At 38.8% G+C, this 15,427-nt stretch overlaps 1 protein-coding gene and 2 long non-coding RNA genes across 9 annotated transcripts; 2 read left to right on the top strand and 1 right to left on the bottom strand.

The window, feature by feature from the left end:
* Positions 1–287: 287 nt before the first annotated feature.
* Positions 288–7,351, top strand: LOC108953765 (uncharacterized). Of its 4 annotated transcripts, none has more exons than XR_010479885.1 (5): positions 288–837; positions 2,145–2,787; positions 4,624–4,721; positions 5,878–6,204; positions 7,026–7,351. It is a non-coding gene; the product is annotated as an uncharacterized LOC108953765 (long non-coding RNA). The 4 variants fall into 4 exon arrangements; XR_010479887.1 differs by lacking the exon at positions 7,026–7,351 and having other exon boundaries at positions 288–590; positions 697–837; positions 5,878–6,299; XR_010479886.1 differs by lacking the exon at positions 7,026–7,351 and having other exon boundaries at positions 2,145–2,426; positions 2,711–2,787; positions 5,878–6,299.
* LOC135593918 (uncharacterized) lies at positions 2,731–3,399 on the bottom strand. Its single transcript, XR_010479888.1, has 2 exons — positions 3,261–3,399; positions 2,731–3,134 (listed from the first exon to the last, which is right to left on the bottom strand). It is a non-coding gene; the product is annotated as an uncharacterized LOC135593918 (long non-coding RNA).
* Positions 7,352–8,199: 848 nt separating the features above from the next.
* On the top strand, positions 8,200–11,860 carry LOC135580913 (transcription factor bHLH49-like). 4 transcript variants are annotated; one of them, XM_065084806.1, is made up of 9 exons: positions 8,200–8,320; positions 8,486–8,825; positions 9,028–9,627; positions 9,736–9,906; positions 9,996–10,061; positions 10,122–10,190; positions 10,300–10,371; positions 10,469–10,654; positions 11,241–11,856. In XM_065084806.1, the coding sequence occupies exons 3-9, from the start codon at positions 9,364–9,366 to the stop codon at positions 11,331–11,333; spliced, it is 921 nt and encodes a 306-aa protein (XP_064940878.1). In that variant the 5' UTR covers positions 8,200–8,320; positions 8,486–8,825; positions 9,028–9,363; the 3' UTR covers positions 11,334–11,856. The 4 variants fall into 4 exon arrangements, with proteins under 4 accessions (XP_064940878.1, XP_064940880.1, XP_064940877.1 ...); XM_065084808.1 differs by having other exon boundaries at positions 8,204–8,320; positions 8,464–8,825; positions 10,315–10,371; positions 11,241–11,860; XM_065084805.1 differs by having other exon boundaries at positions 8,204–8,320; positions 8,464–8,825.
* The last annotated feature ends 3,567 nt before the right edge of the window (positions 11,861–15,427 follow it).

The following is a 15,427-nucleotide window of genomic DNA, read 5'->3' as shown; positions in this document are numbered from 1 at the left end:
GTGATAACAAGAGGTCAATCATGTGATCTTCCTCTCGGCCAAGTTTTTACGCGTATATACCCCTCGATATAATGGTATCGATACGTATTTTCTTCCGTATATTCTTCGCTAATACGTTTAGTCCTAGTTAGGATCCTCTACAATTACAATTTTAAACTAAATTATGATCGGACCATACTCACCCTCTAAAGACAGTGGATCCTGTGCTGTGTGTGGTTCTCGATGGCTCAAAATAAAGCGGCCATTGGAGGAAATCTGGGTCGTGCAGAAGACCGTATTCTCTCTCTTGTTGTGCGTCTCCCGGAAGCCTGCTCGCCTCCAGTATAACGGCGACCGGGGCCTCGGGTCGGCCGTCGCCTGATGCAATCTTCTTCAACCTCACCATTCATCAAAATCATTCGCGTTTGGTACCTCAGCTTTCTGCATGCAGTGCTGTAGGCATCTTGATTTCAACTTGTTAATGAAGTCCCTTGCCCTGCAAAGGGAATTCTGTTAGAACTCTGGGTTTGATATGCATGTTATGAGCCTTGTAATCAGATATAGCAGCTAATAGTTTGGATGATCTTTCCATGTCCCATCATACTTACTCTGTTCGTTGCTTCATCTCTTAGGCTTCTTAACATTTCAAATCTTGCAACTTTAATATTCTATGAACACTTTTGATGCTCGTCTCTAAACCCTTTCTTTTTATTTAAGGTGTTATGGTGAAAATTATGTTAAACATCCACAGGGAAGTAGAAGCTGCAATATATGAGAAACATAAGATATGTGAGCCCTTATATTCCTGATGTTTGAGGACCAAGTACTTTTCCAAGAAAGCCCTACATGGAGGTAAAGGTAAAGTCTGCGACTTTATTTAGTTCAAACTATGCATGAACTCATAAAAAGATGATACGATTCTAACAACTTGTTGTCTATATTGGTAGAAGGAAATTTAAATTCACATATTATATGCTTACATCTATTTTCAATGGTTGAAACCTAAATTAATATAGCTTATCACAGTATCTAGGACTTCAAATATTCAGAGGAATTTTCAGTTTCTCTTAGCATTCTCCTAAGTTTAATTTATAGTTGAAAAAAGATATTGTCCTTGCTCACTTGCAATCAGTATGTCAAACAAATATCTTGGATGTACATTTAACTTTAGTACTTTGTTACGAGTTGATAACTTTTTATCAACTATCCTTCTTGGTAGGCAACTGGTAGGCCCCAGTTCTTGCTCCAAGATAAAGGCCACAATTACTTTTGAGAATCAAGCATAAGGAGAGTCTTAAATGCATTCTCTTAACTAAATTTAGATATTGACTGGGAGAACCCAGATACTCTTTTGTGGATCCATGAAACTGGCTCTTGTAGATCTTTTTACTATGGACTTCTGCAATTAAGATACATATTTACTTATCTGATTGAGGATTAATATGAGGCATCTTGGATATCTTTGTCCATGATCCACTAAAAGTTTGTTCAAGTTGATGTCATGGTTGAAAACTTTATAGACTATATTGAACCAGATGTGTTTGTGGACTAAAGACTATCTTCTAAGAATTTGTTAATAACAAATACGTTTATGAAAGTTTCATCTGAATCAGCTTCTGTCCATTTTCCATTCAGATAATCCATTTTTGGCATGCTAATGGTTCAGAATGAAATCTGCTTTCTTGATGTTGATTAGCAATGCATTATACCTTTATCAAGTCAAGGCTCTCCATGTTTTGAAACCTGATCTGGGCTATTAGATTTCATGAGTTTGATAATCTAAAAATTTTAGTTTACATGCCCTCTATCATATTATGTTGATAGAATATATTGTTAATATCATCAACTCCATATGACTTTTATCTATGCTGGTTGTCTTTAGAACAAAATTTCATTACTTCTAAGCAGTAGTGAGGGTCTTATTTTACATCATTCCACTTTCAGCATGGTTTTTGTTATTCTGTTTCATTTATTTGTCATTGCATAATCAAGATAGAGCATTCTGAGGTTATTACATGTTCTGGTAACTAGTAACCTACATCCGTCGCAAAGCTTTTTTTATTTAAAGCTTTGTTGGACCATGATATACATTTTAACTTGTCAAGTACATAATATTCCATTTCGGCATTCACCGACTTTTATTTTTTTCTGCAATTAATTTACAGGGGGCAATATGACCATGAAACACACTTTTGATGATGAGGACATAAAGTCAAATGGGTAAATTTCATGGTTCTTTATATTTCAAATTGAATTTGGATTTGACCACAGTTTTGTGGTCCTATTTAGATAGCCCTGTCCAAAATCATCTCTGACCCAATTAAATACCTGGAAGATCAGTACTAGTCAGCACTGGAAGCAGAAACCACAATGACAGCCAACAATAAATAATCTTCCAAAAAAAACTTTTAATGATGACTTGGAGGACAACGTGATGAAGACAAAAGGTAAGTTGTATTTATGTGTTGTCGTGGTACTTATTTTATTGCCTTTGTGCTTATGGATTATTGCAGCCAGGACAGTAGGACACAGAAAGCTATGAAAGGAGGCAGCTGTTAAATTACTTGTCTCATATAAAATGATATGAAACTGGACTAGTTTTGCATGCAAATGCCACTTTGATGGACCAAGAAAGCTCCATACATTACTTGTTGAAAATCTGGTTTGAAATTTTATGAAAATGGTTGTCACAAAAACTATTGAATGCATCATTCTGAATTTTGGTGTGCAGCTTGAATTAGGTGGACTGCATGAGCAGAACAAAAATGTTATTATCGAGGAAATGAAGGCCCCAAAGGAGCATCTCAGGTGAGACCAGACAATTTTTAGTTCAAGTCTCATGCAAGCTGGGTTATTCTAGACATGTGAGACACAATTATACTCAGCTGCTAGATTTTCAAGTTCCTTTAGGAGCTCAAGCTTTTTGTCCCTAAGCTTTATATTCTCATGGAGGATGTGATGGCACTCTTTCATCATGTTGTTTACTTTGTGGAGGAGTTGGTGGTTCACTGATTGGAAGTGAATGACCAGTGACCAGAGCTGATTGAATTGCTTCTGCTTTCTCATGCGCGATCGTCGAGCAGACTCTCTGTTGGATATCATCCTTCTCTTCCTCCTCTCTTCGATGAGGCTTGATTTGTCTTCATCTTCCTCATCTGCAGCTGAGTTAGTGTTATAACAAGAGCTTGGATAGCAATCAGCATATATCCTGGAATCATAAGTGGCAAAAGATCTGAAGAGACTGCTAAACTGGAAGGATGAGATGTCACTTGGAGCCATACTATAATGGGCTTGGAAGGAAGGCAGGTTTGAAGGTGAAAGATACCAAATTCTATCAACCTCATCATGGTGCATGGTTGTATCGTTTCAAAAAGACTGCATAAGGTAAGAACAGCTTTGGTAGGAAGAGTTGTTACAAAGAAAGAATTGAGGTGAGCAATGGAAGCATGAAAGAACAGGATGTGGAGGTTATTTATAGTGTTAAAAGACCAAAGGGTAAGAGACCTACTTCAAGCATTTCACACTTTGTTAAACAGGCAATAAGAACACACATCCATGAGATCACCATCCAGCTTGTGGGATACCAGGGAATGAGTGGCTCAGTTTTCATGTTTGTGTTTTCCAAGCATGTCCAGAGTGTCTCCATCATGATTGTCTGATCAAGGTTGGACACTAGAGTGCAAATGGAATGGACCCCCAATAGCATCACATCCACTACCATTAAATGAGGTGCTGGTTGTTTAACAATGACAAGCATTTCCCCTGAGGTGAGAACAGGATATTGACAAAGGTTTGGTGCAAGCATGAATCTGGATCATGTATAATTGACGAAAGGATTGTGGGCTTAAAGCTTGGAACATTGCAGCTGCAGGTGCTTAATGAGATGAGGATAGATAAATTCTTGAATGAGAGGTTAGAGTTCATTTTACTGGAGGGTTGATAGTTTGATTGGTGAAAGAGCAAGGTGAAAGAGGATGAAAATGAAAGAAGATATGCAAGGAATGTTTGATTGGTGTATTTCTGTGACACTGGCTTTATATTTATATTAAGATGAGTGACATAATGGAAGTCATTTCCCAGAAAAGTTGACATATTATTTATGCCACTGAAATAATCCATAAATACAGGCCCATTTGGTGAGGATGGGTAATCAGGCATAAAAATATGTTATTAATTTTCCTAACAAAATATCTCATAATAATATTGTTTAACTATCAACTAAAATTCTCTTAATCCCATCACCGATCTCTTTTCGTTGTGTTGTAAATTTTATTCTTGTTCCTCAGATTTCTTTTGATCACTTGTCATATTACTGTTATTCTACTTCTTTTTTGGTCTCAACTTGTTTTAGTCATTGCACCTACTTCTGATAAATACTCTCATATGCTTATGCTATTATCCATCTTGCAAGACTTCTTGTACATTGATAGTGCTATTATTATCTTCATGTCAACAATCTTATTTCTGGACATTGTGTTATGTGCTTCTTTTTATGTTAACCATTCACCTGTTCCTTATTTGATGCAAATTCATAACTTTAATGTCATGGCCCTTTAAGCCAAGGTTATATTAAGAATATATCTTTTATGACTTTCACATTAGAAATTTTCTAACCATGAGCATTTATTCTCTTATCATGTCAAGGTATATCCGGAAGGATGTTATGGAACATTTTGCTAAAAGCTCAATTCTTTGGCAGACTTCCTCTGCTGCTTCTTAAAAGTTCTTTTACGAAGGAGGAGGTTTGCATGTTTTCTTGTGTATCATATAAAAGAAAGAAACAATGTTTTAAAGTTGATCCATATTGAATTGATTATGGAACACTAGCCCAGTTGCAAGTGGCTTTTCCTTCTCTCTTTAGGCATCTGGCAATCATCCAAACAAACCAAGAAATAAGTAATTTATTTGCTAAACATGTATTTATTGTCATAGCTAATGTTGGGACCTAATGAATTTCATAATGTCTATGTATTTTTGGTATGATTTTTTGTTTTTCCTTTCATGAGGAGGTCATCAATTTTTTTAGTTACATATGACCTACTTGTTCATGGACTAGCCTTCAAGTATCTGATAAGGTTTGATAGATATTTACTCTAATTCTTATGAGATGCTTGACGAGCTAAGTTCGTTATAACATTAACAAATATAATAATTTTCTATTCTAACATAAATAAAGATTTAAGTATTATGAACTAAACATATAATTTTTTACATATCTTAATGACAACAAAAGATTCATATATCCGACTCCAAAGACTTACGATTTTATTATTGTTGTTGTTATTGTGCTTAAATAAGGATTCTTACTCAATCTATACATTATATTTGTTATAGACATGCCACTCTATGATTGTGAGTTAGGAGCCAGCAGGTGTAAATGGTTCAAAGAAACTTTTTAGGTCACATCATTTTCAACTCTAAACTTGCCTCCTCATGAGCTTGAGTTGTATACCCTTCACCTATCTTACACTCTTCTTTCATTCGTGAGTGCTTTCTCAAAGGTACCAGATTCTCAAAGATATTCTTATACTAATTATTTAGGTCTATAATTGATAAAATGATTCTTCACCTTAGATGTGACAGCCACATTAAAAACTCAGGAATTCCTCTCCTCATGTCTGAATGCTTTCAATCATATATTGAGAGATCATCCTTGGTTGGTTCTGCCAACCCCACCACCACCTTCAGCCAACTTTTGAAAATATGCAGTTCCTGCATGGATGTTGCTGCTTCTTGTGCAGAGACTTAAGACCATCATGCAGCAATTGACTCTAGGGATTGCTTGGATGCTTGTACCTAAAATGTTATTATTAGTGTTAAGGAAACATGTGTTTTGTTATAATTTCCCCATAGATCATCTTCATGTTTTGACTCAATACTGTCTTGTTTATGATGCAGATAATGATCATCAATCACATATTCAGGAACCTGGTGTAGCTTAATGTCATTCTTATTCATTTTGACATTGCTGTCACCAGTACATAAAACCAAAAGATGACTTTGCTACAAGATTGCCTCCTTAGAAGAGTGAGATGGAAAACTGGCATATGTGAGAGGGATCAGGTTCCTACTCCAGCTTGCAAGCAACCCCAGCAGCAGAGGAATGCAAAGGAACTCAGCACCCCAGTGACACAATTCCTCATGAATTGACTCACTTATGGCTTTTGAGTTCAGAGTTTGTGGCATCAGATTGCTGCAAAATCCATTCACAAAGAATTTGAAGTGGTAGGTGTATGAATGATCATGAATGTGAAATTGTTCAAGACAAAATATGATCATATGCATCTCCTGCAAGTTTGAAAATCCATCAAACACTTTCCCAAATTATTTTACATTTGTTGTTCTCCATTATTCTGCTAGATGTGAAAATAGAGTGTTGTCAAATAGGCTGATTCCAGGCTGGAATTGCACTAAATGTGGTAGAAAGAAGGAGACTGATATCTTGTTTGAAAGATAGCAGGGACACAATCTAATTAAGGGAATTTGGGGAAACAATGCCTTGCAACTAAATCAACCACATAAAATTCTTTAGGTTTTAGATTAGACTGCAATAAATTGCTTCACATAACCTTTGCTATTTCCCATTCTGAAAACACTTGTATTTGATGTTTTCACCAAAAATCAAGGAATTCTATGAATAGAAAAGATGGAAGATGTCAACATATAAAAAGCAGTATGACATGCCTGTATGCAGCATTTATTACCCCAAGAATCTGAATACCTAAAATACTCCTAATATTCTGAGAAACATGATGAGTTTTTATGATGGATTAATCTCATTTAGAGTTTTAACCAATAGTCAAATGATAATTAACTAACAAAAATTAACCACAATAACATATACATTTGTCTGCAAATTTATATATATGCTTAGCTTAAATTTAGAGTAATAAATAAAAATTGCTTTTATATATATACAAATATACTTAATGCAAAAAACCTGTAAATTAGAAATTCATATATGCAAATCTGAAAATAGAAACTTTTGCAACAGATGGACCACTTTTTCTTTACTGATATTTCTGTTCATCATCCTTGGAACACAGATTTCATCATCAACTAGGAGGGAGGAAAAATGGAAGAGTAAATTCCATGGTAGCCAGCACACCAACAAAGGAAGGTCTTGTGAATCAGATCTCATTGACAGAGATCATGTTCCTGAATGCTATAAAATTAGGCACCTAATCTGCAGTAATTAACAAAGCAAGATGCTCAAGTTCCAATGTAACCTAATAATTACATGCAAGGATGAGTATAGATTCCCCTTGAACTCCTCTCTTTGTATCAGAGACTGTCTCTGAAAATATTAGTAGAACTCCTTGGGAATGGCCCTACAAGTACTACTTGCAACATAAACAAAGACTCCCCACAGAGTTTTCCCTCCCTCTTCTTCAGAGATCTAGTTTTTGTTTGAATGCACTATCCATGGTCTTTCCTTGCAATGATTGGAAGAGCAAGTGGTTCCACTGTGCATGATTCCTGTGTCAACAGCAAATTACTCAGCTGTTGCTGACTCTGAGGTGCAATTTCACTGCCTTTTTTTCCAAACAAAAAAATAAATAAATAACTTAATATCTAACAAATCCTATACTGTTTGTGTCATAGTGAACCAAAAAATCAGAATCAAATGTTCTTGGATCTTGCATAATTTGCAAGCTAGTTTGCAGGTTTATTACCTTTCCTGAAAACATGTATGAATTTATACTCTAAAATTTCTCATGAGGCACAAAATAACTCTTAAGCTACTTTGAATGTTCCAAAGAACAAAAAAGAAAGGAAACACAAGTGCTAAATCATGTCTTTTATCTTTTTTTTTGTCATCCATAAAATTGTAGAAATAATATGCAAGAGGATAGTGAAGCCTGAGTTCCACTAATTGGAGTCACACCAAAGAATGAATCAATCAGATATGCAAGGTAGGCTAATACAATCTTTAAGCATAGTTAGATGCATATTATTCATTATCAAACAGTAACTGAGAGTTCAGATGCTAAGTGGTGCCACTGTTACCTTACATGATATAAAATGCAGTGGTACATGGGTTCCATTTCTATGCAAGTTATTATATACATTTTTTTTCTGAGAGGGGCAACTCCAAATGTGCCAAATCATTATGACAGAACTTTTTGAGATCCCAAACATCACAAGGGTGGTTGGCAATGTCAGGCTGCTAGCTCAAGGCCTGTAATATGCCAAGTAAAGAAACAAAGATAAAAGGATCAAAATCCAACAATGCCTATGAAAGATAAAGAGAAGCTGGTGGTATAATGTTCCTTTGGAACAAAGAGACTGGGGATTATGAGTTGGGGGGACTCAGGTCTCAAGGGTGTCTTCCTGTGGTGTGAGTATGCTAACCAATATTCTTATAAGCATTGGTAGACAGTTGCATTCTCTCTTCATAGCATTGTGATAGAGAGTAGAATCGAATCTACAATGGATTATATAATTTGCCTTCGATAGTCCTTTTACTTACACATGCTTCAGTAGGGTTTGTTTCACTCTGCAGTGGGTCAAGAAGTGTTATTATGTGCAACAGTGGTGACCATGAATGTTTGCACCGAGTCAAGAAGGGCAAGTTCTATTCAGCTTCCTTCAATGATTGCTGAGAAGCAAGGATTCTCTGGTTGGTAGTCTTTTCACCTCTGGTCACAGCTGGGTACTTGTGTCCCTGTTCAACTCCTAGGGCTTGGAATCTTTGGCCTAACGTATCATCACTCATCTATCCATCCTTTTGATCTCCTACATTGTGAAATCCAAGGAAAGTTTGATGGGCAGTGGAGCAATCTTGGTTTTCTGAGTTGTCTTTGAATGGGTGTCTGACTTTTCTAAGATTCTCTTCTGAAAAGGTGGGTTTGGTGAATTTTAGCTTCTGCAAGTGGTTCTAATGCCATATAATCTACACATTTGAATGATTTGATTTAATGCAACTTGTTGTGGCAGGTAAAAATCTTCACTTCGTTTGCTTGTCAGCAGTTTACTGATGTGTGGAGTAGGTGATTCTGCTATTTGATAGATTCATTGGCTCCATTTTTTTTTATCTGTGAGCAGATTTATCTTTGCCAAATGTGTGCTACTGATCAGTGACAGTGTTGAGATCACAGCAGGCAGCTGTTCTTTCTCAATTTTTGATTGATATAGTTTGTGCTGAACTCAGTTAGGAGTGAGGATAATTTGAGCTGCAACTCTGGATATTCTTCTGATTGACTCCCAGCAATCCTTCAACCGCTGTCTAATGCTCATCAATTTCCATGGATGACTCATTCAGCAGTGAGCTTTAGAACCTGTCCACAAGCTCAACAAGCTTGAAATCATGCAAAAATAGCTTAGATTTCCCAGCTGATTTCAGATTTCACTGAGAGATCAACTGCAAAGTTTTCTTGCTACATGATGAATCCTTTCGATGCAACTACATCAAGAGATAACTCTGGAGCTCAGATGCAGAAGAAGAACAAAATCGACATGATGGAAGCTGTCAGAATTGCCTCATTATCTACTGATTATGTATCCAAGAATGGCAGTCTGATGAAGGAACAAAAGGACATGCATCATCAGCCTAACCGCACTGGTGTTCACCAAGAAGATCCATCTAATCTAGCCACTGCAGCTGGGAATTCTTCTTCCTCTACGACAAGGAGAAGAGCAAATGAGGTAGTTCAGATCCTTTTCTCTCAGATATGTTTCGTTTGTCTGTCTTCTTTGTCGTTGCCTTCCATTGATCACAAGTAGATATCTCAACGAGCACAAGTATCCTGTCAGATACCTATGGAGATGGAAGAGGATCATGAACCAAAAACCGAGCGAAAGAGTTTGACGGTGGCTACTGTTAATCCTAAACGGAAGCAGGTAAAAGACATCACTGAATCAAATCTAGTTCACGTCCGGGCTAGGCATGGCCAGGCAACAAGCAACCACAGTCTTGCAGAAAGAGTAAGATCTTGCCAGCATTAGAGAGTCCCAGATTCTATAAGAGCCAATCTTTCTTTCTTGATAGAAATGTACCGATATGTGCAATTTAGGTAAGAAGGGAAAAGATCAATGAGAGGATGAAGCTTCTTCAAGGCCTTGTTCCTGGTTGCAGCAAGGTATGGTTCTTGAACTCTCCATTCTACCTATCCTTATCACCATTCGACATATGAACACAGGTCACAGGAAAGGCAGTAATGCTGGATGAGATCATCAACTACGTTCAATCACTACAACAGCAGGTTGAGGTATATATCCTTCATAACATAAACATTTTCTGCTGTATTTTGAGACATCTTCTCAGATTTCCTGCTGACCATTTTATAGCAACAAATAACTTCCTCTTTTGATTCCCAGTTCCTGTCAATGAAGCTTGCAGCTATCAATCCAAGGCTGGACATTGACAGAGAGGGAGTTCTTCCTAAATATGTATGTGGCTTCGTTATGCTGATCATACAGCCTTATCTAATTGATGAGTATTGCTTATTTATCATCACATCAAAGCCTCTCTCTCTTTCCCTGGCAGCTACTTCAGCCCTGCAATAGCCCCTCAGCTGCTGCTGGTTTCTCATCAGACATAATTCATCCGCAACTACAACTGCCACACCAGGGTTTGATCCAATCTGGGTTATCTGGGACCAGAAACCCTCCAGATTTACTTGGAAGATCAATAGATACTCAAATGACTGCAGAAGATGGATATAACATGCAGGTATAGTCAATTCACTGACTTCATCAGGACTGTGGCAAACTAGCAAGGCTCATTTGTTCTGTGTATCTTTAAATACAATTCTTGACCAGTTCATGAGCAATTTATGATTCCTCAAGAATATTAAGATGACAAAATGAATTCAACTCAAAGAAACAAAGGGATCCACAAAAAGTAAAGTCAAGAATGCACAAAAACTTCTAACCACTGACCATAATACATGATGCTCTGTTATTCTTGTCAGTATAGCCTTGCAGTAGACTGAGCTGAAATAAGATGCTACTTGTCAGCATGAATTTTTATGTCTGGATTACTTTCAGGAAGTGTTCTATTTGGCCAATTACCACATCATTTTTTTTCTTCTCCTTTATCACATCTGCATACACTAAACAGAAAAAACTCAATAGATTCATTAGAATACCAAAAGGCTTTTTCCTTGGATATAAAATGATAATTATTTGAACTTTGTAGAGGAAATTGTTTCAATCTGATTTCTGCATTATGGTTTTGTTTTCCTAAAACTTGTATTTTCCAGTCCACACAGTTGACTGCTTTTCTTTGTGGCACTGAGCTTTCTAAGCATTTGCAGGTGTCTAATGCATGGGATGAAGAGCTCCACAATGTTGTGCAAATGAGATGTAGCAGCAGTACCAATCTCTATACTCATAGAATTCAACAGTAAACCTCAAGAAGTGCAGGCAGCATGAAACCATTATCCTGCAGTCCTTGTTGCTGGTTTGACTGAAAGTTCATGTTGCTTCAAAGGTGTTGCATATTTCATACAAAAGGCTTCATCACTGCCTTTGAGCATCTTGCGCTTGGTTGGGGTGGTGGAGCAAGCTAAGTGAATTGAGAGGAAATGCTACCATAGAAGAACACCAAAATAGTTATAATGTAAGAGGAAATTAACATTACTAATCAAATCCATGGTTAGTATTCAACCATATCAGGAGAGAAAATAGAGCTACTAAAATCACTCGGACCATTAATTATGAATCAATTTTCGACACGCTCACTAGATTCATAATTACATATACCAAACTACTTATTCATATGACCTATAATACTCTAGAATTATGACTTACTAAAAAGATCTGAGATGAAATGATAGTGTCTATATCTTTAGTTCTTTCATTCAAGGTGCGGTTTTTTATTATTGCAAAAGTAGTTTGTTATTAGTTGTTTACTTCTCTTTATGACAAATATCTTTAAAAAGTCACCTCAGTTATACTGTTTGATAAGCTATATGTTTTGCCTTTGATGATGATCGGACGATTATTGATTGCTTCTAACAATGAATGTCCTAAAAATTAAACTCAGTATGTAGATCGAAGTCTTCACTTTTATAAATGTCTGCATCTCTATTAGTGTTATAGGTAGTCGAGCTTCATCGACATGACAACGAGGCATCGTTAATCGTCTTTGCCTCTATGGGTGGACTCTAGATCATTAGGTTTATGTTGTTGATTATATATGTCGCAAGCGAGGATGACAAAAACGAGATGCATATGTACGGATAAGATTGATGAGAGTTAGTAGGGTTATGGGGATAACGACGAGTTCGATGTAAGAGAGGGGAGGAAAAGATAGAAATTAAAATATTTTTATATTAAAAAATAAAAAAAACTGTGTGAAATTTTAGAAATGAGGTGATAAATATGCATGCATGCGTCCAAAAGATGGTGGGAGCGTTCGACCGGACGTCAGCAACACGTGTGAGGAATGTGGGGCCACGCCCTGCAAGGAAGGAAGGGAGAAGGGAGCCTCGTCACGTGAGGGCGGCGTCCACCTAGGCGATCATGAGGGGTCTGAACCACGCGCCCGATGGAGACTGGTCGCCCTTTCCTTGCCCCACAGCACGTGGCGGGACATGGAGCGGGAATTCCACCGCACGAGATAATGTCTCTGCCACGGACGACGTCACCGAGTGACACCGCGTTGTCGTCACGCTCGCATGTGACGTCGACGAGCTCCGCTGCTTCCGCGCGCTCCGCCTTCCGCCACCACTCACGACACGACGCGAGCGAGCACCTCGCGGGCGCTTTAACAGACGGCAAACGGGACGTCCGTTCTCCGTTCCGTTCCTAACGGCCGTTTCCACGGATTGTACGCCCGTCAACTCGTTCCGCTTCCCGACAAAGAGCACCCGTATGGGCCGCACGTGACCTTCGCCCTCCCCCACCATCGTCACGTGCCCAGCCGCCTCTGGGCCCCACCGATCCTCCACCTCCTTCCACCACTTCGCGACGTCCCCACAGCGCCACTAGAAACAGTCTTCCCGCACGCACGTTGCGTACGCAACGTACGACGTGTTCGGTGATCTCAGGAAGAGAGCCCACCCTTTCCGAACGAATGGCACACACAGGTTGGGTCGTTTTTGGGGTAAAGAAAGTTGTGGCCAACCCTCGTCCCATTCGCGCGCCCTATTTTTAACCTCCTACCTTACGGGACCCACTCCGCCACCCGCCGTGAGTTGGCCACGTGATTCGTGAGGCAACGTGTGAGCGAGGCCTTTCCCCCCTTAATCACGTGGCGCCAACTCATCCGCCAACCATCCCCAGACGCGTGCCACTGCATGGGATAACAAATAAGCAAATGACGAGAATAGTTGTAGATGTTAATCACGCCAAATAATGGAAGCATTCAAATGCAACAATACTTGGATGATTTGTTTGATCCACTTGAAACAACAACATTTCCTGTCTTTCCAGAAAATAAAGGGCGCGCGAGAGAGAGAGAGAGAGAGAGAGAGAGAGAGAGAGGGGTAAATAAAATTATAATATACTGTTCATCCCTGAGCTGAAACCTTAGAACAGAATTTTCACCGATCCAAACAAAAACCTGTGTAATTAAACCCCCAACTACTGCTGCAAACTCCTCTTCTTTTCCTTATAATGCTCAAGTGTTTGTTTCTGGTTTCTGCTTCCTCGCATGAACTGGAATTTGCATCCCTGTCCATGTGATCCTTATCTTCTCCTTTTCACAAGGGAAGATGCATTAAACACTGCCTAACATTAGTGATGCGTGTGGTTCACGGAGTGGCCACAGCAACACAAAAGTAGTCCTCCGACCACCCACTCTTTGTCGGATGTGTCACGCAACAAGTCTGGAATCGACACAAAATATATGCTTTGTGGGAGTCTTCTTTTCTACGGACGTGTCAATTTTTTGTTGAGATGTCCTTTTGTTAGCATAAGTCACTTAGGTGGGGGACATAGGTTATGGAGACGATTGAGACTAGGTAGATGTGTATACATATATTTTGTGGTGTGTGGATAGAGACAGATAGATGCTGCAAGCATGCTCTCCCTAAAGGACATGATCTTATATATGCGTGGACCATGGTGAAGCCAGTTTCCGTAACGTTCTCTCTTGGAAGGAGAGATGCCAGAAATGATTGGGAGGGTGTAGTTTTCAGCTATCCACGAAAGAGAGATGCTGTCAGTAGAATATACTACTTGATCAGGCAAATATTTTATGTAAGCTTGATCGATACTCGTTTCCAAGCAATAATCTGCAAGAAAACTAACAAAATCACTGGAGGGGGGTGGAGAAGTCAGCTGCGAGAACAGAAGAGAAGCCCTGATTACTATTTGCCGGAGGAAGAGCTTGTCACTGTTTGCACGTGAGATGTTGCCATGCAGAGAGACGTAGACCTGAGACACATTGTGACCATCTCAGATCTCCTGGGAGCTGTGCAATGCATGACCTACAACTGAGGTAATGGTGGGAAAGCCACAGGTTTTGATCTCATCCGAGTTCCGAGGATTTCCATGCAACCTCATTGCGTATCTCATCTATTTTATCTCCTCTAAATGCTCATTTCGATTGTTGTTTTGTATCTGAACCTATTTTCGTCAGTTTCCGATATAAAAGCCAACACAAGTGCCTGAGCTTTTCCAGTTACTTTGTCTCCTTGCCCGATGTGATCACGGGAGTTCCAGCATCGACAGCAGCAAGGTTACTCTCTTTCCCTCAAACAAATAGGTTCAGAAACCAGCTGTTTCTATGCCATAGAAAAAGAGAAAAGAACCTTATCATCTACTGGTTGGCATTCACAGATCAGGTGATGGTTGACAAAGTGATCCAGGAATGGTTTCATCCGATTGAATCTTGCACATAAATAGTGTAGCAGACAGTGGAGGAGGATAAGGACACGTGAGAAAGGGGTCGAAGAGACGGTGGGGCTCGTCTCAACAAATGACCGATGACTTGCCGAGACGTACGTGGATGGTGAGGTCATGGTTAGTCCACCACGTAGACAGTTACCGTTATTCCGAAATAATAAAATGGTTAGGTTTTCATTTTAAAACAATTAATTATTTATGAGTTAGAGTAGATACGGGATCTAAAGAGGATCTGACTCAAGTTTTAATGGATCATATTTAGTCTAACATCGATCAAATTCTTCTTCCAGAGAAAAATTGCTTATGCCAAGATACACTGTAGATTATTAGCAACATACTTCTCTGTAGGAACATCAACCTGAAAGAGAAACATCGTGTGAGCTTTATCCTAAGATATGCAATTTTTTTGATGGATCAAAGCAGGTAAAATTCTCATGAATTGTGCAAGAGAGGTGGGAGAATCTTAAGCACATGAGCGTCACGTGATCCTTCCACCCACGTCCCCAACATGCTCTGCTGTACTTGTCCCTAATCTAATCTCTTCCTCTCCTCCTTCATGTAAATATTATTATCGTAAACTAATAATCCTCTTTTATTATTCCTCGGGATTAGCGCCTAATCATCGCCTGCTAAATTATCCGCTTTCGTT

The sequence above is a fragment of the Musa acuminata genome, chromosome BXJ1-9 (assembly GCF_036884655.1).
Source record: "Musa acuminata AAA Group cultivar baxijiao chromosome BXJ1-9, Cavendish_Baxijiao_AAA, whole genome shotgun sequence".
Taxonomy (NCBI): Eukaryota; Viridiplantae; Streptophyta; class Magnoliopsida; order Zingiberales; family Musaceae; genus Musa; species Musa acuminata.
Note: the sequence above shows the minus strand (reverse complement) of the source record. Positions and strands in the feature narration are given on the sequence as shown.